The sequence below is a fragment of the Rhamphochromis sp. 'chilingali' genome (genome assembly GCF_963969265.1).
Source record: "Rhamphochromis sp. 'chilingali' genome assembly, chromosome: 21".
NCBI lineage: Eukaryota > Metazoa > Chordata > Actinopteri > Cichliformes > Cichlidae > Rhamphochromis > Rhamphochromis sp. 'chilingali'.
The window spans coordinates 28,451,595-28,478,192 of NC_137949.1; the positions used below are offsets into that span (position 1 = coordinate 28,451,595).

At 42.0% G+C, this 26,598-nt stretch overlaps 1 protein-coding gene across 5 annotated transcripts in view; it reads left to right on the forward strand.

The window, feature by feature from the left end:
* The window catches only part of eml1 (EMAP like 1), a 52,866-nt gene that overhangs the window by 4,877 nt on the left and 21,391 nt on the right, over nt 1–26,598 (forward strand). For 3 of the 5 annotated variants that reach the window (XM_080870108.1, XM_080870109.1, XM_080870110.1), the window contains exons 1-2: nt 7,971–8,573; nt 25,404–25,586. In XM_080870108.1, the coding sequence (XP_080726234.1) occupies nt 8,507–8,573; nt 25,404–25,586 (250 nt within the window). In that variant the 5' untranslated portion in view covers nt 7,971–8,506. Of the gene's footprint in view, nt 1–7,970; nt 8,574–22,127; nt 22,275–25,403; nt 25,587–26,598 lie in introns of those variants that run through there. The other 2 variants (XM_080870111.1, XM_080870112.1) reach the window with 2 other exon arrangements.

Consider the following 26,598-nt stretch of genomic DNA (forward strand, 5'->3'; position numbering starts at 1 on the left):
TATGAGGACAAGTGGCTCTGCTGATGTGGAACCTTTTTCTTGGTTCATTTGTCATGTGGGCTTTGGAGCAATGACCTGCAGTTCTGAGTGAGTTTCCTGCCACGAATTACCATAAATTCTCGAGCAGAGGCTTACTTTAGCCCAGGTTATTTAAGGCTGAACTGAAGAAGAACTGCGATGCTGTGACTTTAAAAGGGACAGGAAAGGATTGACCGGCAGGTTCAGCGAAAAATCATTCGATTCAAGACCAATGAACATAAAAGTTGTTACAAAAAAACGCAGAGTGGAAAGACATCAGAGAGTGGTAGTATACGGCTGTTGAGGGTGGTGCATGAGCGAAGGAGAGAGCCAGAGTTGGTTGTTCAGGAAATGGGGGGAGGGAGTGGATGGGTGTTTCAGCGGCCGAGTCAGATTTGATTAATGTTGTCGTTGCTTGAGAGAACACACAGCTCCGAACACTCTTGGATACACACTGTGTGTCCATATTACGCACCACAGCGCTGCTGGGTTTTCATGGTAGTGATGAGGTGGATTTAGATTCCTGTCCTTTAGATGAGTAGAACAATTTTCACAGTAGTAGAAAGCTGATGAATTCCAATCCCTCCCACTGACCTGCACGGGGCTCTTTTCTGATTTTTAATGGCCCCGCACGGCAATGGTTGCAAAGACTTTCATGGATTGCAGTCCATTGAATTACACCAGTCCTGTTCTACCTCTGTGTCCGAATTATGCCTCATTAACATATAGATTAGATTTAGAGAAGTCAGTCTGGTTTATAAACCTTCTTTCCCACTTCCATACCATCATTAGTGTGAAGGCGACGGGGTCAGGCAGGGTTGGGGAGGAGGCGGGAAGAGGTATCAAAGGTTGACAAGAAGCAATGAAGGCTGAGGTAATACCCACAGTATGATTTTAAAGGGTGTCACGATGTTATGAATTTCATAACGTTGTAGCAGAAGATCAAGTTCTCCTCTTTTCACACTTTTTTCCGCTCAGATCATCTGCTTTTTTCTTCCTGCCTTTCAGCTCAAAACAGTCCTCTCAAAGGTGTCTCAAAGCGTGTTTAGTGAAAATTCAATTCTGTTCTCCACACATTTACAATCTCTTTTGAGGATGCCTCTTTCATCCTGGAAGAAAAGCAGTGTCCTCTTTCAGTTTACTTATAGATCTTTCCTTTCATCCACATTAAGATTTTTTTCTTTAAAGGTTTTTCTTTATCCAAAATGAGAGTTTAGATATTGAAGGAGATATAAACTGTGTGCACTGTAAACCCCAAACTGCATTAGCTGTTCATCACATTGGTTATTCTAAACCAAAGGTGAGGTTTTTTTTTAATCTTAACCGTGTATGAAAACTTTAATCTCCATCTGTATTTAACATAAAATGTATCTAAAGATCCTTACTTATTTTTAAACTGTCTTCCAAACCTTTTCTCTTGAGCTTAATTGAGAGAAATGAAAAACACACAGCACTGATATGACGCTTATGTGCTACTGTACGTCCTAAAAACAATAATGACGGTATTTATGGTCGACATCCAAAGGTTCTCTTGGAGGTTCTGTTTGTATAAAAGTTGAAAATGTGTGGAGATTTTAAAAAATGACAAATCTGTTGAGTTAAGCTTTGGCTTTAAAAGCACTTCCTGATTTTACAGCTGCAAACCATGAACACTTGTAAAGCTCGACTCAGTATCAGATTACACTGAGCTGAGTATTATTGTTGGAAAGCACTGATCAAGTTTACATCTGCTGAACAGAAAAAGAGACAGCATACATGAATACTTGCACTCTATATGTTTGTTGCTCTATTAATATTTTCTTTACCTTTACCTTTCTTTACCTATATTTAAAGGTTAAAACAGATTGGCCTGCATTGACTGTAGCTCCAGCACAACTTCTAGGCTTGCAGTTAATCGATTAAAATAAATAAATGCATTGACACTGACTAACAAAACATATCTACACAACTCCTACTTTATTATAAATCTGTGTAAATAAATACGAGGCTCTGTGGATATTACAGAGACTGGCAGTGGATTTGATTTGAACATGAGTAATGCTGTTAAGAGTTCATGACGAAAGGAGTGCATTAAAACACAAGTGGTGACCCAGTTTTCCTGAATGGTAACATCATAATTTGGCACTGCTGCTGCTTGTGTGGCTCACAAGAGTGCACTATGCTGTGTGGCTGCTATTTGATTTAGCCATGCTCCTCTCTGTTATGTTTGCAACATTTGCGAGCCGACTGTCTTCAGAGGACAATTAGATGAAGTATTTAATTTTAGCAAAAGCAGATGGCTCCAATTGCTTACTGCAGGATATTCATCTCTAACAGTGTTAGCCACGCTAGCATCGTCACAGGAGGCACTGGTGTCTGTGGCATACATTTGCATTTGCATCTAGCTTCATGTAGTGGTGATACAATTTCTATGGCAGGGGAGGAACTGCTTTATTGGGATAAGTAACTGTGCATGTGTCAAGCTGTGTATTTTAAAACAGTGTATGTCCTTATAATCTATGTGATGCAGGCTTTTCTGGTTTCTCAAACAGAGCTGCTAACACTCTGGATCCCCCACTCACCCACGCCCCCGCTGAATCTAGGTCACATTTCTACCACATAATTCATGATAACAGAAACTCTTAACAATGTATCATCCTTGCAAATTCTTGTTGATCTGACAGGGTTAAACTAAACTATCTGCCGTTCTCTCTTATGCAGTGGAGCCAGCGGACTGTCAGGTTCTTCCCACATCGTGTCGGGCTGGACCTTGATAAATGAAACATCAGCTGAAATCACCGAGATATGCAGTACCATGTAGGCAGCCCTTGAAGCTAATAATGCCCAACACACGGGTACCATAGTTCATAATTAAGTGTCATAAAATATGTTTTATTCTGCACTCAGAGGCTCTTCTGTTAAGAATGTATTAGAAATGACAGCTTATTTTTTTCCCAGCATGTGGGGGATGATGTCTTTTCAACAGACTCTCGGCTGATTTGCTATTCCCTCTCACACTCAGCTATTAAAAAGAGTAAGCCTGTCAGTCACAGAGAGTAACCGGTCGTCATTTAGGTGCATCAGTGGCACCACTGATTTTAAAGGATATCAAACAGGCCAAAATATTACAGTTCCTAGAGGGGAAATTTGGATATTTCAGTTCAAGAAAAAGTACACTACTAAAAAAAAACATAAAGGATTTTTTTTTATCAGACAACAGCATCAAATCAGTTAAAGTTGTGGGATAGTGATCTGGTCATTAAAACAGGTGGTTTTACAGGTTAGGCCACTGGAAGTTTTGCTTTCCTCATCCTCCTTTCTGACTGTTTTTTCACTAGTTTTAGGTTTGACTAGGGTCAGTGTCACTATTGTTAGCATGAGGTGATACCTGGACCCTATAGAGGTTGCGCAGGTAGTCCAACTCCTCCAGGATGGCACATGTGCCATTGCCAGGAGTTTTCTTGTGCCCCCTGGCACAGTCTCAAGATCGCTTTGAAATGAAAACCTGCAGTATTTTGCTGTCACTTCCACTGTGGGATGATGAGTTAACACAACAGCTAAAGAGCCAAGTGAAGGTTCTCACAACCACGGAAGTAAATGAGAAACACTCGTTTAATGTGGAGGGTTTTATGCTCGCGCTTTCCTTTTGGCTCATCTTGTCCTTGGCACAAGCTCATAGTGGCTGACCTTTGCTACCTGCTGCTACATTTACATTTTAGATTTAACACTTCTCCTCTTTCCATGTGAAAAAGTAGCTAGTCAACCTTTGTATATATTTAAAAAAAAAAAAAGGATAGGTTAAAATTGTACTTGATGTAATGTTTAACTATTATAGCTGGAACAACCCTCAAAGCTGCAGCCCAAAAACACAATCACTAAGATGTGTGTATGGTCTTTAGCTGGCCAAAAAATCTGGGAAACCTGATCCTACATGTGTCCATAGGCTTTGTTTAAACTCTGTGTTTATATAAATCAATGGGAGCCCAGGTTGAAATAATTTGTGGTGTAAAGCACAAAGCAGCCCAATAACCAGGACAGACACACAGATGGTGGCTGGATCATGCAGAGGATTGACCTTGTTTCCTCTTCAGCTCTGGATTTGATTGTGTATAATCCTGGCCCACTGACAGACTGACTGATCATCTGTTGATAATAAAAAAAATGTCAGCAGTTTCTTTTTTCTTTCTGAAACAAAAATAAGTTTTAAAAAATGAACAGCACGCTAAATGTTGAATGTGACCTTCAAGTGCCTCATGGGAACAAAAGGAGTAAAAACAGAGCCAGTTGAGAAAGCAATGGAGAACTACAGGCATGATGCCAAGCTGCCAAGTTAAAAGTGCTTTTAAACAAATGACGCTAACCCCTGTTAAATGTATCATGCAAATAAAGTTGAGCATGTGCTTTAAAACTACCATGCATTCCCCTAATTTTCCACTGAACTAACCATGTGCCCAACAGTATAGTATTATTATGGAATAAAAAGAAAGTAAGGATAATTAAAGAAAGGATTAAAGAAAAAGCAGTAGCAATTAGAGTAAATCTGTGGTTTATGCTTTTGTTTCTTGGCCACTAGGGGGCAATAAAATCAGCAGACCACAACACAAAGGTATCATCGCTTTTTTAAGCTGTTATGGCTAACAGTTAGAAGTTAGAACAGTTAGCAGTAGAAAACATATAGCCACTATATCTTTTTATGAAGTGTAGCCACTTAAAAAAAAAAAACATTAACTAAAAATATTTAGCTGATAAATCCCCCTGTTTGTCAGGTTTTGTTGTTTGCATGTCTAACTGACTGCACAGATTGTGTGTTTTAGAGGCCGTGCACACGCAGTATTTGTTAATAGAAGTGGAATAGCCTCACAGTAAGTGCAGCACTGTCCCGCTTGTCTTACAAGTGGTTCACTGATGGGCAGTGAGGGTGGGAGCAATGGACTGAAAAGGGATGGAGCAGCAGCACCAGCACACTTCACCACCTGCCACCCTCTGAGTTGTAGGTGGGGTCAAGAGCCCCATGGGGCAGGATTTTGGAGGGAATATACTCTCCTCTGGCACAAGCATATGCACAGAGAGACAGATACACATAAAACCAGACCCTCTAATCTAGATCCCACATCAGACCCTGCAGTGAGATGCTACAATGGGATTTACCATAATCTGAGCCCCTTCAGACAAAACACCACTGTGACCTGCAGTCTTTCAGAACAAAGCACAAAGGGTGCATGTTTTGCTTGTTCTTCTAGCAGAGAACTGCAAGGAATTCCTTGTTTTATCTCAATCAAAACACTGGATGTTGTACTACTCAGGACTAAAAATACACAGACTGTATATTAATGCAGGACAGCTGGGTGCACAGTTATATTCTGTGGTTGTTGATAAGAATATTAACTGAAGACAGTGCAAAGGTAAGACTTTTTACATTGTAGCATTCTTGCGAATAAAGAGCGAAAATGCAGCACGGGTCTACAAAGAGCACCTTGTTTCCTTGCATAATCCTGTCTGCTGGTGAGCTTAGTCGATCTGCTGTGGGCTCGATGTTATTGTGTAATAAGTGAAGCCAAGTGCAATGTTTTCCCCGAGGTTGAAGCCGTGGAGGGCCTCGAACCATAAACTGATCACTGCATGCCTTTCATCCTCCTTTCCTCCCATGCTTCTTAATTCAGATAAAACTGAGGTTATTGTACTCGGCCCTGAAAATCTTAGAAATATGGTATCTAACCAGATTCTTACTCTGGATGGCATTACCTTGGCCTCCAGTAACGCTGTGAGGAACCTTGGAGTCATTTTTGACCAGGACATGTCCTTCAATGCACATATTTAACAAATATGTAAGACTGCTTTCCTCCATTTGTGCAACATCTCTAAAATTAGAAATATCCTGTCTCAGAGTGACGCTGAAAAACTAGTTCATGCATTTATTACTTCCAGGCTGGACGACTGTAATTCATTATTATCAGGATGTCCTAAAAACTCACTGAAAAGCCTTCAGCTAATCCAAAATGCTGCAGCAAGAGTCCTGACAGGGACTAGAAAGAGAGAGCATATTTCTCCTGTTTTGGCTTCCCTTCATTGGCTTCCTGTTAAATCCAGAATTGAATTCAAAATCCTGCTCCTCACATACAAGGTCTTAAATAATCAGGCCCCATCTTATCTTAATGACCTTGTAGTACCATATCACCCTATTAGAGCACTTCGCTCTCACTCTGCAGGCCTACTTGTTGTTCCTAGAGTATTTAAAAGTAGAATGGGAGGCAGAGCCTTCAGTTTTCAGGCCCCTCTTCTGTGGAACCAGCTTCCAGTTTGGATTCGGGAGACAGACACTATCGCTACTTTCAAGATTAGGCTTAAAACTTTCCTTTTTGCTAAAGCATATAGTTAGGGCTGGACCAGGTGATCCTGAATCCTCCCTTAGTTATGCTGCAATAGATGTAGGCTGCCGGGGATTCCCATGATGCATTGAGTTTTTCCTTTCCAGTCACCTTTCTCACTCACTATGTATTAACAGACCTCTCTGCATTGAATCAGATCTGTTATTAACCTCTGTCTCTCTTCCACAGCATGTCTTTCATCCTGTCTTCCTTCTCTCACCCCAACCGGTCGCAGCAGATGGCCCCGCCCCTCCCTGAGCCTGGTTCTGCTGGAGGTTTCTTCCTGTTAAAAGGGAGTTTTTCCTTCCCACTGTCGCCAAAGTGCTTGCTCATAGGGGGTCATATGATTGTTGGGTTTTTCTCTGTATCTATGAAGTGCCTTGAGGCGACTTTTGTTGTGATTTGGCGCTATATAAATAAAATTGAATTGAATTGAACTTTTAAAAGGTCAAATCTAGCAGGGTCACCTTTAAACCAGAGATATCGTGACAGGTACCTGCACCAACAGAGCATCGTGTTGACTGATAGTATCACGTGTTCTGGACTGCTATGAAAAACATCATGTATCCTTTCATGGGCTCGTCCCTCTGCTCTCTTTAGAGCTTCCCTGCCTTTGTGTGACTTTTGTCGGCTTTGCCTTGTGATCTCGGGGGGAAAAAATGGGGGAAGTGTTTCCAACATGAATATAGGCCACAGACACTGTGTTCTTAGGCTTTATTAGTTTTCCCTTCAAGCCTGAATTATAAATAATGCAGTGAGACCCCTCCTCTCCTGCACATACAAAACCCTCTCTCTGTGTCCCTTTTTTTCTATAGGGTGCCCCCACCCTCACAAAACTCCCACCCTGCTCACTTTTTAATTTGCTCCTTCTTTCTACACCCAGCACCCTCCTCGAGCACCACTCAATTTCTTTTTCCTCCTCCCCCCTCTACCCTCCATTTATTTCTCTCTTTCCTCAATCCCCTATAGTCTCCCTTTCATTCTCTCCCCCTCTCGTCCTTGTTTTAAGGAACCCTCGGTCTCTGCGCAGTCTGCAGCAGGGCAGATAAGACGGACAGAGGACAGAATGATAATCGTGTTTAGTCACAGCTGAGATCCCCTTGGCAAGGTTCAGCTCAAACGCTTGGAGGAGGTGACGTCGGTTTTGTTGTGGTGTGTCCCCATGTGACTCCGTACTCACACCTACAGTATATGTGACGTTGCTGTGCATGTGAGAGCAGGAGGATAACATACCAGCTACTCCTTGCTGACTTCTCTTTCAGCTCTTTTTTTCTCCTGCCTCCTGTCTAATCTCTGTTTTCTTCTCCCCAATGCCCTTGTCTCATTCCTCTCCCACTTTGCCCTTGCTTCTCCATATTTCCCCATCTGCTTTCTTTCTTTCTTCCTCTATTTCCTCTCCTGCCATTCCTCCTTTCTCTTGAAGTCTCCTTCCTCTACCATGTCCTCTCTTCTCCCCTTTCCTCCTCTCCTCCGCTCCGCTCCCACTAAAGCTGGAGGAGGAGGAGGCTGTAGCTGACAGGCCCAGCCCCCTGCGCTCTGACTCGTCCACGCTGTGTGTGACGGGAAGGCTGGGCTGTCCCGAGCATTATCTTAACACTCACACAGCTCCTGACACACAAACATACACACATATACACAGCGACAGCCTGTGCCAGAGCTCGCCTGCGCTGTCAGCTCAAGCCCTCTTAAAGCTGTTTTTTTTCTCTTCTCTCTCTCTTCTGGAGATCTCTCCTGAACGCTGGAGAAATAAGGACAAGAGGAGCCAGGGGAAGGGAAGGAGAGGACGATCACAGGGGAAAGAAAAAGAAAACACGACCGGCAGCCTCTTAACTTGTGTCCCTGTTCAGTCATTCTTCTGCAGGGAGTGTTTTCTGCTGTAGTTCAGGACTTTTCTTTTCTTTTTTTTGTGAGAGAGGGCGATTGGAAAAAAAGAGGGGCTGGAGTTCACATGACATAATCGGAGTGAATGGGTTGCCATGGTGACTCACCCAGGGAGCCTGACCCGTACAGAGTGAATGGAGGGAGCGCCTTGGATGCCAAGTGAGCGATAAACTAAAGTAGGGGAATCACCAGAGAGAGAGAGAAGGAGCGAAGGAGTGGTGGGATACCAGAGGGAGCACAGAGGTGCCGAGCAGAGGCTGAGAATGGAGGACGGTTTTTCCAGCTACAGCAGTTTATATGACACCTCATCACTGCTACAGTTCTGCAACGGTAAAACTAAACTAACCCTTCATATACTCCCATCCCTCTCTACTATGAACTGCATGCTGCTTTCTGGATTTGACATGTCACCAGCTGACTGGTGTGACTTGACACCCTGCAGAGGTGTTAGATGTTGCAGACATGAGCTGGGGGTTTTTTGTAAAACTATAACATTTTCCATCATTGTTTAGATCTGGATGCTCTTCAATTGATTAATCACTAGACTTACTGTCAAACAGACGGATGTTTAAGTCAAAGCAGGCGCTCCCGGGTTGACATTTACAGGATGAAAGAAAAACTAAAAGCACTGCAGATTTAACAGGAAGTGTTTGAAATCAAGGCCGGGCTGATGTCAACAGCCTCCATCAGGAGAGAGCTAATAAACAAAGAGGAAGGGAGGATGAGAAACAGTCCTTTGCTCACAGCGCTGCCCCGGCTCTGCTCGATGTGATGAAGGGCTTGTTATGAATGTATACACAGTGTACGTATTCTGCAGTTTGCCGAATGAGACAAAACGGTGTGACAGAACAGGACACTCCTTCTCGCCTGCTGCAACGTGATTTCTTTGCTGGCACAGGGAGAAACCGTACTTCAGGCTGATAATGTTATGGGTGGGAGAGGGTGACTCAGGGAAGAGCGAAGAGCAGCATGACACATCAATATTAGGATTCATTTCCAAGATGCGCCCATTCTTCTTGACGACTGAGCCCTCGTGTGAGACGTATGCTCAGTTTATGTATCGACAGCATACTTTAAGTGATGCCTGCATTTATCCCAGTACAACGGGACAGTTTTTTCTTTCTGTACGGCTCAGTTTGTTCATAGTCACTGCTGGTGTGTACCAACTACAGTGACACACACATAAGGGGATTATCCCCAACACAACCTGTGTCTGTGATAGGGAGCAGCAGAGGGAGTTTAAACCACACTGTTTTGTTGTTGTTACTAACATGTGCTTTAAAATGTTGATCACATGGAAAGGGGGAACACTCACTTCACCCTCTTTTATTGTGCTTGTCCGTAGCAGTGACTGTGATGTCGTGGTTAGCGTGAGCTATCACTGCTGAAGGATGGAGTAACATAATTGCCATTGGTGGATAATGAGAAAATCAATAATATTTACTGTGCTGTGTAAGCACCAGCAATCAGTGAGATGAGGGGAATACCACTGGCCAACCGAGCAAATCAGAGGTGTGGAATTGCACTGACGAATGTCCCACCAGGGTTACTGGTCGCTTCAGTATTTTAATGCATAACTGATGAGGTGAAACTACTTAAAAGCTTTCACCCCGTATGGATTTCCTTTATTAAATTTATAGCCAGCCACAGCAGCTTAGATACAGACAAAGAGGGGGGTAAAAAGGGGTAAGAGAAGGGTATCGAGTAGAGAAGAAAAGCATCTTCATCCATAAATGTGTTTTCTTTTTACCCTGTTTACCCTTTGGAAGTCCTTTCATAAGACTTGGAGGAAAACTGGGCACCATTACAGGGTTACAAAAATGATAAAATCAAGCATAACGAAACCAGCTGTTGGATAAAACAAAGCACATAAGTATGTAATACAAAATCCTTTGAATTCACAGAAGCAGAATAATGAAGCCCTAGTGTAAAATAGGAGACTGATTAAAAATGGTGCTTCGTTTTTCCTGGTGTCTACAGTCACAGGGAATAATAAGGAACAAGGATATGTGAAAAAAGACGAGGCATCAGGCCAAATCTAGTTTGTACATGATCGAATGTTTCCTGGTCATTCCTGTGTGATGAGTAAAGTGCTGTCAGTGCCAGTGATAAGAAGAGACATTGGTTTGGTTGGACTGACCTGAAAAACAGGTGTAGCAGCGAGTGTAGAAGAACAGGAGGCCTGCAGTTTCCTCCTAGGAATTGCCTGACCTTTATAGCAGTGGCAGGTACGGCTTTTCTGATGTGTCAGACTCGAGGTTTAGTTTTAGTGAAGGGTGAAAAAGTGTGACGTCGGAGCAGTAAAGGACAGCTGCACCACATTACCACTTCATTGACTTGAGTTACTCCATGCTAAATGATTTTTTCCCTCTCTTCATGCTGCACGTTTTGCCAAGTCATGACCGTGAGCAGATTTGAGTTGTCCAACACCGCAAGGTTGTTCGTGTTAATTTTCTGAAGGGATGTCAGTGAAGTAAGACATGCCGCTCAGAGGCTGTTGCCAGGGATTTTCCGACCTCTACCTTCTTGCTTTCTCTCTCTGCCTCGCTACACAAACGCACACGCAAACTGAGGAAGCAGCATCTTGTTTGTTGTTTCGACAGTCGGCTTAGTGCATGAGCTTCACTTTAAACCAAAAAAAAAGAATATATCTGTGTTTGTGGCGGTCCAAGTTGGATCTGTTGTGTGTATGGAGTGTACTCACACATCTGCTCGGCCACTGTGGGCTTTGTTTGGTCCTGTAGGCCAAAATGACATCATGCTGCTCTGCTTCTGCCGTCCAGCTGAACCCAGATCAGCAAAAGTCAATGATGTCATTCATTCCCCTCTTTTTTTTTTTCCATTTCTCTGGCCCGTGTGTTGTGGAGCATCCAACCAGACTAATGTTCAGAGACTAGGTCAGCTAAACTGCGTTCAGGCTGCACGCTTTGTCCTTGGGAGCTCAGGGTTATCTTAGGCTAAATGAAAATTAGCGCCATTACACTGTCATCACACACAGGTGAAGAAGGACGTGAATCCTTTTTTTTCCTTTTAAAAATCTCATTTCAAACACCTTAGTTCTGCAGAACAGGACAGTTTACATTGAATTAGCCTGTTTTCTTGGGCTGGTAATACGATTGCCAATGTCCTGAAGTCAAACTGGTGTGGTTCTTGCCCATTTTAAGTGAGTGTTTGTGCATCACTTCCAAGTGCCGTCCCAGTGGTTTCCTGTTCTGCCTGCATATACTTCATTATTCACACATATGGTCTAGATTTCTTTAATAACACGATTTTGACACAGCAAAAGAAATCTGACTGCAGCATGAAAATGCAGCATGTAGATGCCACAGCTAAAACATCCAAAGCCACCAGACTAAAACATCAGTTAATGCGATTCCTAAAAATCCAGTAAATCCAGCTCACTTATGACAGTATAATACTGATGATGACATGCTGAGGGTCATCTCACAGGGTCCAACATCGCCATTCTAACTATTATTAATCACCTGTTCATTTATCTTTTGAGCTAATAAAACCTGATTAAACATCTCTTTATGTCTATGCTCCACGCTGGCAGTGAGTGCGCTCACCTAACCATCACTGGCTCCTTGGCAACTTAACACACCAGCAGCAGAGGGGGCAGGGCGAAGAAGAAAAGACTGGAGCCAAAAAAAACAAAACATAAAGAAAACATCGCGATAACAGTTCATAAGAAAAAATAAGGATGTTAGAATTAGTAGGAGGGCAGACGGATGGAGCAGACGTGTAGGGGAAGGAGGGAAATTAATAAAGACGGAGAACGCTTTGATGTTTGTTGGAGGAATCTTGATACGCAGCAGAGGTGACACGACTTCACCCAGTCTCCCCCACTTCTTGGCTGTGGCTCTGTGGGTATGTCCATCCAAACCCTGACTGATGATGGCACGTGGAGAGGGATTAGGATTAAAGCCCCGCTCACGTTACCGTCCACAGTAGCCAAGAAGGGATGGCAAACAGGAGGATGAGGTGAATGTATTTGTGTTAGAGCGGTTGGAGTCCATTTAGTTTTGAAAAGCCAGTTCAAGCAGTTTCTTCATTTCTCTTTTACGTATCAATTATGGGCCTTTTGCATGTTTTTAGTTTCCCTGGTTTTCTCCATTCTGACTTTATTTATTCCTTTATTTCTCTTTGATTATTCCATATCCATCTATCCAACTATCCATCAAAGCCTACTAAAACTCATTGCAAACTGGCCTGTGCTCTGAAATTTCTTCCACTCTGATAAAACTGCACAAAAACATCAATGTAGAAACATTAAGAAGAAAGTATTAGGAAATTATGTGTCTCTGTGCCATCAGTCATCTGTAACTGCCCTACGCGTAAAGCAGTCTAATAAATATCGACGTGAACGGGTTAACTCATCCAAAGCTGCTGATTCATGCAAAGTTTGATATTGATTTCCTATGGCCGTGTCAGTGAGAGCATAGACACACACACACACACACACACCACTCTCTATTTAGTCTAATTTTTTCCCTCTCTCAAGCCCAGCGCGCCTGGAGTTCTTTCATTTCTAAAACTCTGACTCTTCTGCCCTTCGCTCCTCGAGCTCTTCCCCTCTCCCTCATCCCTACGTCAGACTTTCTCAGGCTCTTTGTTTGATCTTGTGCGAGTGCCCCAAGTGGAGCTCAGAGTGCTTTTCTGTTTTGTGTTTTTTTTTAAATCTGCAGACAGTCAGATATTGAGCCAGGCCACTTAGGCTTCAGTACTCACGAGTCACGCCGCCCCCCCGCCCCCTCTCTACTCCTTATCTCCCTGTTTCTTTCTCACTTTTCTCCTGATAAGCTTTGCCTCGCACTTTTTTCTTGAATAGGGGCACATTGGCTGCTAACAGATAAAAAAGAAAAGTGGCTCTGTACTTACCGTCATTGAATGTTTGTATGTTTACAGCTACATCGAGCTGCTTTTGAGATTTGTGAGAAATTCATGCCTCCTATGTAGTGCGAACTGTTCATTTCACGGCAGCCTTGACGCAGCTAATCATGAAATCTCTATCTTAAATACTTCTAAATATGGCATCCCGTAGTGTGCACTCCACTGTGTGCACAGTGGAGAATTTATCTGCGTATTGCAGCATGTTGTATAAAATCTGCATGGAAGAGGAAGATTAGGCCATGAGCCAGGATCCCACTGAGCAATTTTTGGCACAAATGTGTCCACCCTCAGTTATATAGCGTGTTACTGACATCTGTCGAGTACATGCATACATGCAGAGGTCAATGAAAAGCCAAATCTGCCTTAAAAGCCAAAGGAATAGTACAAAGTATGTCTATAAGATTATGTATGAAAGAAAGAAACATGCATGGCACACAGTAATGTATTCCTTTGTTATCTTAGTTGACCCGCTGATCAGTTGGGCTTTAAAATGTTTCATCTCTATTGCGTTAATAGCAATTTTTCTTCAATTTCTGCAATTCAAATTTAACTGCTTTATATTACAACATAAGGTGCTTGAGACATGATATCTTCTTATCTAATTATGATTTGTAATCATGTGAGGAGAAAATGTAACATATGTGTACCCAGTATATTAAAGATCTGTCTTCACTTCAGGGGTATTTCCTTTCTTCTATAAAACAGAAAGCTCTTTTGACTAAGTAAAATATCGTTTTATCCCTGCCTTTCCTTTTTATTGAGACATTTTAGGTGCTCAGATATTGTTGCATGATTGTCTTGTGATCAGCAGAACAATCACTGGAAACAGCTTCTTGGAGAGCAACTAGGAATTAGATGAAATTTTTGTCAAGTGCTTCTTCTCTTCTCTGTCTACCATTCTTCTCTTTTCCTCCACTGACACACATCCAAGCAGCCTCATCTCATGACCTACTAAAACAATCAGGCATGTAAAGCAGGATCGTGTGAGTTCCTGTGCTAAATATATACACTGACTCCGTGTATATGTGCGTGTGCATCTCACTAATGCTTCTGGCAGAGTACTGCTCTCTGTTATGTATGCGCTTGTGGTTGTGTATGAGTGTCTATGTGTCCGTTTTCAGGTTCAGTGTGCACATGTGCATGCACAACCTTCCAATGTCAGTACAGGAGGCATACAGGCAAGCATGAGTTCTTGAACGGTATGTCAGGGATGCATAAAAATACCCCTAAAAAGTGCCGGAAACAGGATCATGTACTCCATCAGTGAGTAGGATGCTCTCAATCTGCACTGTAACACTAAATGTGCTCAGCAGAGCGCAGAATTTTACCTGTGGGGGAGGGTGACCACTAATAAATCACTCAGGTCAGCAAAATCCCAAAGATGTGGCATTATTTTTAGTTTTTGTTTCATGCTCAAAGTATTCCCAAGGCTGTTGTTCCCAATCAGAGAGATATAATGCATAAAGGATTTGGTTACGTATTCTTTAATCTGAATGTTACACAAAAACGTAAAGGTATTTAAATCAAGTTACTATGCAAATTATTTCCAGCACAGATCATCTGCGCACTGGTATGTGTACATGCATTCATGTGCGCACATGCATGTCTGTGTATGAATGTCTGTGCATGGATCTCACTCTTAATCCTGCACCACCAAGCCCTCTTATAGTAATTAAAGATCACTTCTGTAGCCTGGAAAAGATGAGTGTAGGTTTGACTGTGTTGTGCAATTATTTCTATAAGCGTATTGATTCGTCACGGACCAAAGATTTGGCAACACCTCTGTTTTTAAACCTTGGCCGGTTGTAAGGTGAATAGATATAATTAACCTCCTGGTATCCGTGGTGCAGCTCCCAGGGGCTGCTCAGCACTCTAATTGGTCTCTTACATCTGCTGTTAATGGAAGAACGACGGGGAGAGCGCCAGCTCTGAGTGTGAGGGTGTATCCCCCATTGCACGCATTCAGCCGGCCTCTAACAGATGGGCTGGGGAAAAGAGGAGAATCCCATTAGAAATTCATCAAGATCACAGGTGCAGAGATGAGAGGAAAGGGGTTATTTAGGTTGTTTCCTTGTCTACTGACAGCCCAATTTTGTTGTTAGATGGCAGTTGTTTTGGTCCAAAAATGCTTTTGATTCTTTGCTTTCAGTTCTAGGACAGCTACCAGCGAGTGATTTCAGGACTCCTTCATGGTGGGCGTGCATGTCACATTTTGCTCTTACAATGGAAGCATAGATGTTTTCAAGACACATTTCACAAGAGAAAAATCAACAGTTATAGAGGCAGAAATCTACTGCTGTCAGACTCCTTCTCAAAGCCAGAGTGTCAAAACTGTACCGGGGTATCATCACAAAGGCCAAGTGGTGGTGGATGGGTGTAGTCCAAGTTGTTGGTGTGGATGTGTGTGGTGTGAGACTATGACCAGATGGTCTCTAACTTTTACCTTAAAAATTTGTTTGTCTCTGTATGTATCCTAATGGCAAACTGTGGGGCTGTAACAGGATTCGGCAGGTGTTTATAAGGATGTCTGTGGCTAGATGTTAAAGATGCTGCTGATCCAAACGAGATGTACTAAGAGCATCTGAAGTATGCACACATTGCAATTTGTATGCTCTAACTCTGGCTGATGTATAAACATTAAATATTATAGAAGATTAGTGAAGTCATGATTGTGGTTGGTTTCCTCCCGAGACTGTGTCACAGACCCAGTGTTTGGTCATGTTCTCAAGTTTGGAGTCCTCAATGAATATGTTTGCATTTGAGTTTCTATTTAGATTTTTCCTGCATTTTCCAGAGTTTCGAGTTTAGATTTTTGTGTTTGTTGTATTTATGGATTGTTCCATTCTATTATTTATTTGTTTTTTGGTATTTTTCAGTTTTACTTTGAAAGTCAGTTGCCTCTTGAGTCTTTCTTTGATGGTTGCCAGGATTGTCTGTAGCTGGATGCCATTCTCCAGCTTCTCCACTTACCTCTGTGTATAAATAGTCCCGTCCTTCCTCCTAGTCTTTGCCATAGTCCTTGCATTTTCCTATAAAAGTTGGTCCTGGCTGCCTGTAAGGGATTCTGTTGTGACCTGAACAATGGTTTGCCTTTTGTTTTCTGATTTAGTAAGTCTACCTTAAATCTAGTGTCTTCAGTATATGGTCTGATTTAAGAGTGGACACCCGGTATAGACAGACTGACAAAAAAATGCTAGTTGGTCAGATCAGTGAACTAGGAGAAGAATTTAAAGGATGTTTTGGTCCTCCTAAACTATTTAGAGCAGCCACTGAAATTAAGAAACTGCAAGTACTGCTTCTACTTTTACTCTTTAGTTTATTCCGTTTTGAAGCCACAGAAGATCACGAGACCATTACTACTGACGACTCTTTAATAGCTCTTTTCCACCTTTATAGTGCCAACAATGTTTTATTACAGCTCACTGAATTGCGTGTTTATCTAATCAGATGTTTGAACCATTCATTTCATCAGAAAACTGTATAAAAATGTGTCTCACATAATCAGCTTAAACTCCCCTGTCTCATCTGTGGCTGCAGGGAGAAGAGAAAATCTAATAATGTGGCCTGTCAGGTTCACTTGTCAGGTTCACTCAAACTAAACACAGTTGGATGTGACTCGGGTTTTTAGGTGCTGTCAAAACTCCAAAAATGCAAACAGAGCTGGTTTAGTTGATGGCAAGAACAGAGAATAATAATAATTTTAAAGTTAAAGCGAATATACTGAAAGAGACATGTAGTATTTATAGGGCAGAATCCAGACACTGAGTTACAAACAAAGGAAAACCTCTGCTTACACACCAAAGTCTGTTTGTAATAATTCTCCTCAGTTTTGTTCTGTAATGATCTTGTTTGCTGCCAGCAGTGCCACTGTATGTTCTCTCCCCTCCAGATGGCAGATATACGATTGGCCTGTGCTCAGTGTGGCAACAGTCTCTGGCACACTGTCTCTCTGTATGTGTGTGAGACCATTTCTGCACCATGGAAATCTGGTATCCCATAACAACAATGTTACTGGATGGGACAACACCAGTATACACACACTGGATGGAACAAGTATCCCGCCTCCTGTTCCTTCCTGGTTGTTTGTTACTGCGGGACAAAGCCGTGTTTTATGTAGACGAAGGCTGAGACTGAGAAACGGGCTTGTGTTGGAGCCTGGAGCTGCTGCCAACCATGACTTTGTGCTTCTGTGGTCTGCTTCATCCCTAAAAGTCACAGCAATAAAAAGGATGTCTTTCTTCGGCTGTTTATTACCGTTTTAGTTTTATTCAGATTTAGACAGGGATGTTATATAAAGTTCAGCATATTGCTTTGTAAGTTCAGAAGCTGGGGCTTCATGTCTCATATATAGTATTTGACATATTTTTTCTCACTTACTGTGTTAAATATTAAAGTTCATGATAGTAACATTAGAAAAAGACTGAAGTTTGCCATGTTTAAAACAGTGTCCCACTTGGACACTTTGGACAGGCAAGATCAAAATAAAGATGTTTGGCCGTAATGTTCAAAACCAAACACAGCATATCAACACAAACACCTGATACCAACTATCAAACACGGTAGCGGAGGGATGATGAATTGGGCTTGTTTTAAAGCCACAGGACCTGGGCACCTTTCAGTCATCGAGTTAACTACAAACTTTTCTGTATGTCAAAGTATTCCAAATTCAAATATAAGGCCTTCTGTTTGGCAGCTAAAACTTGGGCCAAATTGGGTCATGCAACATCTGATTGAAATGTTAGAGCATGATCTTAAGAGAGCTGTGCGTAAACGAATGTCTGCAAACCTCAATGATGTGTTGGTCTCATTGTTTTCTCTGATATATATATATATCTTTTATCTGATTCCTGCAAAACTAAGGGAATTTAAGGCAACTAAGACAGTAAGCATCTCAGCATGTTAACAATATCAGCATGAGGATATCAGAGTACAATACTGGCTGTAGGCTTATATATGTGTTTGCAATAGTTTAATTCTAATAATAATAATAGTAAGAAGAAGATTTCTAATTATGAAGCTTTGGCAGTGTTTGAGAATGTCTAGACTTCACGTGTGCACATTGCGGTTCGTTCCGATGGAGCTTTGGGGCTTCAGCTACATCTTAGTCTATTGACGCTTCAAGTATCCCACACTCTGAAAGCCCCACCTCTTGAAACAGTCTACCACTAGGAGTTAATCTCTAATTGGGCGAACAGCGTGGACAAGAGCAGGAAAAATGAGGGAGATAAATGCTAGAGAAAGATAATAAAAACATTTTACTGCCAAGTCCTCTTTACGTTTAATCCTTCAGGCTCACTTTTTCTTCCCACAGTCAATTTATTTCCTGCTTTGTTTCAAGAATTCATCCCACAAGACTTTCAGGAGAGAGGAGAGCAGACAAATAGAGAGGTGAAAGAGGTTAGAGACCGAAGGAGGGAAAATAAAATTCATCCTGCTGCTAAGCTCAACCCCCCCCCCCAGAGTTTAAGGATCACTAGCATTGAGCAAGATCTGCTCCACAAATCCAGCATAATCCCTCTGCCACACTGTGACCACTTCCTCTTTGACAGAGGAGAGTGTGTGTGTGTTGGAGGGAGTGTGTTTGTGTGAAGCCGAGTGGAGTTCATGTATGTCATGTGCTCGAGGTAAATCTGCCTTGATTAGGCCTCTTTTATGTAGTTTCTTTTTCTTTTTTCTGGACTGTTTCTTTCTAAATCACTGGGGAATTACAGGGCTTGAGCAGGTGTTTATATTTGTTATTTCAGATCCTCTCACATCTGAAACACACATCCATGTCCTGGCTTTAGGCCTTGTTGTTACGGAGACTTTGTGGTTGACAGCGACTGAATTTGATGTTGTTCATTGGAACGTTGACAGCAAATACCACATGGTTAAATTGGACCTATCGGTGGGCTGAGCTTCAGTGCTCATAGCCTGAAACAGTCTGAAACTGAGGATTGATGACTTGTAAATATGCTGACTTCATTACAGGAAAGTTCCGTGTTTAACATGGGCATCCACTGAAACTGTATAGTTACATAGTCTAGATATGTGACAGAATAAAGGAAAAAATGCACAATAAGCTCCTTTAACGTGGATTGTGGAGACAAGTTCAAGAGATTTATGAGAAAAGCCTTCCATTTTTTCTGCCTTCCTCCATTTCTCTAATAATTGGTGTGCAGTCCCACAGGAGGCAGGGGAATAGTACTGATGGTGTTTAATACATTATCTGATCAATCACTCAGAAAAATAAGCAGCACTTAACACCATCTATTTGTAAATCACCGCCGCCAGCATTTCAGCTCCTGTGCAGTATGTTGGATGTGTGTAGGTGTGATGGTGAGAGGAGCAAGGTGGAGCTAGCTCCCGTCTGACCTCACTCTGACCCCAGGAAGGATGTAGCTGATGTCAGGAAGGAAGGGTTTAACATCTTCTTACAAGGACAGTAGGATCTCTCAGAGGGGGGTCTTTTGGCCCCAATTCATACCCCTGTTTGACCCAGACTCACTCTTTCTGACCCCTGTGTGTGCAAAGACACACACTTACACATGCACACAGCTCCATCTTTCATTCTTGTCTTTGTCAGCCTATTTGGGTCTTTCAGTGCTACCGTTTTGACAGGACAAAGAAGCTTTTCCTCCGTTGTTTATCATCTCCATCTTCCTCTCAGTGGTTCCTCCTCTTTAATCTCCTCCCAGGTTGCCTGTGAGGGCTTCCCTTTCTCTTTTCCACCTCTAGATATTTATTACCTCTTAAGCCCCGGTCAGGCAAAAGCCCTCAGTGGCAGCTTGTAAACTGCATCTGTCTCCCTAATCTGACCAGTTGATTAGCTAAAGCTATCAGGTCGTCCCCTGCTCTCTCCTGCAGGTGACACAGGGGATTGATGGGCTTTTAAGTAACTCTCAGTCTGTTGTTTCTCTCTTTCCTCATTTTTCTCTCCAGTCTGTAACTGTAACTAAACTCTCCGACCTCCTGACAGGCACCTGATGGATCATTTCAGTTGTCCCTGAGGCACACTGTAACTGTGTAAATGCGTCACTTTTAAGCACAACACTTTTCTTGTCTTGTACTGTGCATAACATTAGAAAAAAATAATCATCACACATGTTATTAGTCTTCCACTTAGTTCTAGTATTGTGCTGAAGTGCCCTGAAAGTTGACATTAAGTTATCATGAGGTAGTAACAAAGTGCCATCATTAGCTGAAATTCAGAACTAATTGTCAAAGTAGCATGTTGATTTGCTACATTAAGGTAAATATGCTAAAAATATGCTAATATCACACCCACGTTTCATCAGAGTGCTTACTGAAATTAGCATTCAGGTCAAAGCACCACCTGCTCTGTGATCACGGCCACACACCCACCTTTATTCTCTCTCATTTAGCTCTGTATTTCTCATGCCTGTCCTTAAATCGCTGCCTCCTTTAATTCCTTTGTGCTGCTCAATGGTGATAAAGTCCAGACCTCCATTAGTGAATCATGCTGAAGACTGGTTGTTTATTAAGTGTGACTCAATTTGGAGCAGCTGAACTGGCGCTGTGGCAGTAACACCACCTGGTCTATGTGCGTCTGTGTTGTGAAATTAAAAAGGGGGGGGTAAAAAAAGCTGGCAAGCTGGAGCACAAGCAAGTAGCAAAAAGATGCACCGAAGCTGCAGCGATATCAGATCTGCCCTTCTGCCTGAAAAACAGGAATAGTTGTCAAAATGTTGTGACAACCTGTTTCCTGCAGCCTCTCGCTCTTTTGATCTAGTGGTTCTCTGCAAACACTGGTTGCGGCTTTTTCGGTACCTCCCATTGTGGCACAGCTTAACCTGGCAGCTGAACTTTCCATCAAATCAGTTTAGCTTTATTGTTTGGATCTTCTGCACCGCTGAGAGTAAAGAAAACAGACATCAATCACTCTGTTTGTCAGCGGGTTATTGGCAAAGTGAGCACGTTTTTGTGTAACATTCGAATACATGGGGAGACAGCTGCTAGCATGACATTTCTTCCAAGGGAATGTCCCTAACCTTGTCTTTTTTCCCTTCCTCGTGTCTGTATGTGCATTCATATCCTTACATATTTTACATATTGAAGGAGTGACTCAGCTAAAAAGGCTCCTGCAGAATTTATGAGGCTGCTGTGCTTTGCTCCCCTTTATGCTCGTCATAAGCATTTTCCACATCTATTTTTACTCCTTTAGCGTATCGATTCTTTGGAAAGCACGAGTCCAGAAGAAGGGGAAATGAGTCAAAGCATGTGTGCCCTCCTCCTCCAGTGTTCATTATTGATGACAGTGAGGTCAGTAAATAAGGCGGAGATGCAAGCTGGAGTGTTGGGTTATTTTAGAGCTGTAAAAAAAATGAACTGAAGAGCGTTTTTCATTTAATCCCCGTGGCTGCAGTGATGGACAAGCACTTAAGCAGGCTGCTGGTTCTGCCAGAATCACATCTACTTGCAGGAGGAAGGTAATAGGGAGCAGGGTGTCAAAATGCATTACGGCGAGCAGACAGATGGGCTCTGAGATCCGCCTCGGATTTGTGACCCAGCCGGGTATTGACCAGATAACAAAATAGGGACAGAAAGAAAAAGTCAGATAGAAGCTGGAGCAGACTGACAGAAATGAAGTGATTTAAGCAGATGGCTGACAGGTGTGAATACCACACTGGTGCAGCAATCTTGTTTTGTGGTGATGGATTTGCTGTTAAATGAAGATTGACATCTTACTGATACTGAGTCTCTGGGCAGAAGGCATGTGACCTGAGCCCCAGACAGAGCTGAGCAAATTTAGCTAAATCGGCTCTCTGTGTGATCGCGCTGTCGGCACATAAGCATCACGCCATCAACACATATTCCTCCATATGAAAACAAACTTGTCTGACCTTTTCCGATTCTGGTTGTAGCTGTAAACATGTTAGTGGGCGTTAACTCGGCCCAGATGTTGGAACCAAGGCAGAAAGTGGCATATGTTGGGATGGTAGCACAGGGCTGGGTGGAAACGGGGCCGTGACAGCCAGTCATTGTGCTTCGGTATTACACTGTCATTGTGTCAGTGTTGGGAGCAGACCCACGACAGATGCTCGACAGATAATAGAAGCGTTATCTCTGGATGTTCACTCAGTGACACACTGTTGCATGTAAATATGAACAAGGATTGCTTCAAAGAGAGAATCTCAGGTGAGCTAAATGTTATTAAGATCTGTGGAAAAGGCTTTGTCAGTGTGTGTCTGTGGAAAAGAAGGAGCGAGATTGCGATTTTGCTTATGAAACAAGAAAGCATATCCTTGGAGTAGAAATCTGTCTGTATGAGCATATAATGAGACAGATATATTTCTCATTGAACCTGTAAAGCTTCTGCTGTCGGTGTAATGTAAAAGATTGCACACCTGCAGTTTTCATCAGATGCCATTTCTCCACAGCGGGGGTTTCATTATAGGATTCTCACCAGGCGGTGAAAATATTAGAAGGTGCATACAAATAATACCTATATCAAGTGTGTTACAGGCTTTGATGCCATAAAAAATACCTGTCACATGACCTGAATTCTAAAGTCAGCAACTCTGTTAACTCTGTTTGTGTTTGTAAGCACTCTACTCTGGACATGGCGATAGTTGCTTGCTCAAATATCTTTTCACAGATACTCATGGTTGAAGATGAATAATAACGACATTGGTGATCTCTATTCCTCATTAGCAGGTAAACATACAAATAACCATTGGTTGGTTGGTGGCCATGAATCTTCATAGATATTTATCTCCCACTTAAAGTCATTTTAATTTGTGTAATTAGAACAGTTAAACTCAGACTTAGGGTCTTTATGTAATAAGTAAACAGGGTAAGACGCCTATAAACACCTATTAAGCAGACGAGAATGGACGGACAGGCTTGATGTTCTACTCGATCGATTCCTGACTTGTCAAAGAAGTCGACTGTGCCGGTGTTGTGCCAAAAAGTGATTGTCTGCCAAAAACTGATTTCCGGTATTTGCCAAAAACTGATTGCTCGTATTTAAACTGCTATAAGTAACTTGTTGGGCTATAATATGTGAAACATATGTCAAATGCATCCCTCATGGATGACATAAAGTCATCTTGAGCCACAAACAACATTCGTGTAACAAGGTAGAAGCCGCAATCAGTTTTTGGCAGTGACTTTTATATAACCTTTATTTATGCAGTTAAAAAAATCTCATTAACATTAAAAATGTCTTTTGTAAGAGTAAGTTGGCCAAGAGGACAGCAGACATGGCAGCAAATATTACAATATTTCTGTAAAAATATTTTAAGTGGGGATAAAGGACCGGATTGGTTATAATCAGAATCAGAATCAGAATACTTTATTGATCCCTGGGGGAAATTATTTTTTGTTACAGTGCTCCATTTTAAACCAACATTAAGACAAGACAGACAATACACTAACTAAGAATAGTACAATATATACATATATATACATACATACATACATAAGTCACTCATAAATAAATAGTTGGAAAAGAAACATGTGTAGTTGTAGCAGCAAACAGTGTGTTAAGTGGATGCGTTGTACAGGGAGATGGCCACAGGCTAATGTAAGTACAATAGCAGAGAGTTGTAAAGATACTTGAAAAACAGATATTGTTTTAATTCTCTATATAACCCCTTTGTAAACCCTGTTCACCGAAGTCTATTTATGAACATACGTAAAGATATTACACATAAAAAATACACAGAAACATTGGAAATCAGTTTTTGGCAGACAATCACTTTTTGGCACAACACCGGCTCAGGTGTGGATATGAAAAGTGGAGGTCAGTAGTTTTTTACTTTTAAACAAGTTTTTGACAGATTTCTAAAATATTTCTGTCTTCTTGTTTTTTGACAGAAGGTCTAATAATTTTTTAAGCACTATACTTATGTTAGTCCAGTCTCAAAACACAGTTAGCATTATTATTGCAACCTTTCAGGGAAATCTCAAGTCAGCAGTAATGTGTAGCCGTGTGCACAGCTGTAGTCTGTGTTTGTGTGTCGACTGTAATTGCTTGATTCAGCCATTCTGTACGTATGCAGATTTCCATTTTATGCTACAAGCTTCACGTGCCCCATCTGCTTAATGCGCCAGTTCATCATCTTGTCTAATCGAGGGTCTCCTTGACCGAAGCGATTCATAACCAGCTAACGGTGAATTTTGCTCGCTAATGGAATTTCCCACTTGTAAACAAATCGGTGAAATTGCCTTTCCGGCATGTTTTGACAATTAGATTACAGCGACTTCGTTGGATCTTATGGGATTATACACTTATGAATACTTATGATGTAAAATTGTAAGAAAAGGAGTTTGACAGTCCTAAAGTCGCACACTCTTTTGTGTTATTTGTGCTTAAATGTTTGCCATTCATTTTGGAAGAAAATTTAAATTTGAGTAAAGAATTATTTATTTCAAATTAATAATCAAGTATTACAATTTCACTAACGACTCTTTGTTCTATTTAGATCATATTTGGTAGGAAGTTGTCTTTATGTTATTAGTGTCATTGATCCAAATGTGTGTTTTTATTTATCTAATTATTTTATGGAACTAAAAATACTGCAGTTTTTCTGAATTTCTATCTACAAGTGAATATTTGGGGAACTCACGCCTCCGCAGAGCAGCTTTTGCTTCCTTAGAGCATCATCACACCCGTTTTGTTTCACCAGATTGTCTGAAAACAAACACATTTCAGTTTGTCTGAGACACTGTTGCGCTACATTGTTTGAGAATGTTATTTACAGAGGTCAGAAGCCTTTTTCACGATTTCCATAATGTCACCAAGCAGTTGGGGTCTAACTCAGATTCCCAGCAGAAACAAGGCTGCAGATCTGTCTAATCACCAGATGCCTGCTCTCTAATGCATAATGCATCAGGCTGTTATTAAAAGTCTGCAGGGAAAACACAGCAGTGATTTACATTAATAATTCATCAAACCCCTGTGACATCAAAGTCTTAATGGAGGAGACCCTGCATTAAGATGCGCGTGTGTGTGTGTGTGTGTGTGTGTGATCATTAATGAAGTGGACCCTGGTGGCCTATGCTTGGCCTTTATTAGTGTGTCAGGTGGAGAGGTGGTAATAATGTGTTAAGTTAGTTTAAGATCAGAGAACAGACACTAAAACCAGGCTGGCGAACAGTCTTCATAGTCAAAGATGCTGAAAGTATAAAAGGATAAAAGTGAGTTCAGGGTTTGAAAGTTGTAGCCGCCTGTACTGATAATGTGACATTATCTGAAAAACCACTGTTTACTTTTCTCATTAGTTTTCTGCGTTTTCTAACGTGAGCTCACTGCGTCCTCAGATGACAGTGCGTCAGCGGCCAGCAGTATGGAGGTGACCGACCGCATCGCCTCCCTGGAGCAGAGGGTCCAGATGCAGGAGGATGAGATTCAGCTGCTCAAGTCTGCTCTAGCTGACGTGGTCCGCAGACTCAATGTGTCTGAAGAGCAGCAGGCCATGGGTGCACGCAGAGGACCCACCAAAGGTAACATACAGTCCAGCACAAAGCCTAGGGGCTTGCTATTATAGTATATGCATCACACACAGACTGGCTTGCACACGTGGTTTTTCAGGACTCTTGGGTCTGTTTTTCCACTCTGACCTGTCGATGCTGATCTTCAAATCCCGCTAGTTTTCTTTCATCTGACTCATCGCTCTCCTCTCCTTCCTGTCCCATCTTCTCTTGGACTGTGTTGTCTTGTTGAATGCTTTTGCCTTACATGTATAGACCCCGCTATGATGAGAAAATCTCCCTCAGCAGACAGCAATGTTGGGAAGCCAGGTAGGCTCACTGTGTAGCCTGACTGCACTAACCAGACCTGGTATTGTGTCACTGCCTGCCCTGCTACTATTATCCTAAATATATAGTATTTCACCAGGAAATGCACAGTTGCATTCAATACGGCTCACTGCACTGTGATCCGAGTTTGAAGACAGATCTTTGTGGGAATTTGTGTCAGCACAAAAACTGTTTTATGAGGTTTTGTTTGATAAGAGCCAGGCTAGCGTTCTCCTTTGTTTCCTGTCTTTCTGGTAAGCTCACTAGCTGCTGGCTGTAGCTTCCCACTGAACAGAGGCTGTATTGATTTTCACAACTCTCTCTCTGGAATGAAAAGGAATAAGAAAGCATCCCAACCTATTCGGCTGAGGTGTAGAGTTAAATCAACACCTCCCTGACACAGGCTCAGTTTATTTTCCAAAGTCCAGAATGTGATTCACCTTCACGAATGGTTTTATCATAAGTCAAAGGCACAGTTGCTAAACCTTAAAATGCCTCACTCTGATGATCTCTCCACCTGGTGTCACACAGCTGCATGCTCTTCTCATCTGTGCTGAAAACATTGCATAAACTTTAAAAAAGCGAGCCCCAGAGAGTGATAAAAGGTAGACTTTTTTCACATGTTTTTTGCATTTTTATTGCTTAACAATACTGCATGCATCGATTTTTCAGTGGAGATGTGTAAACTTTGGTCATGAAATCGTGCTGTCACTCCTGA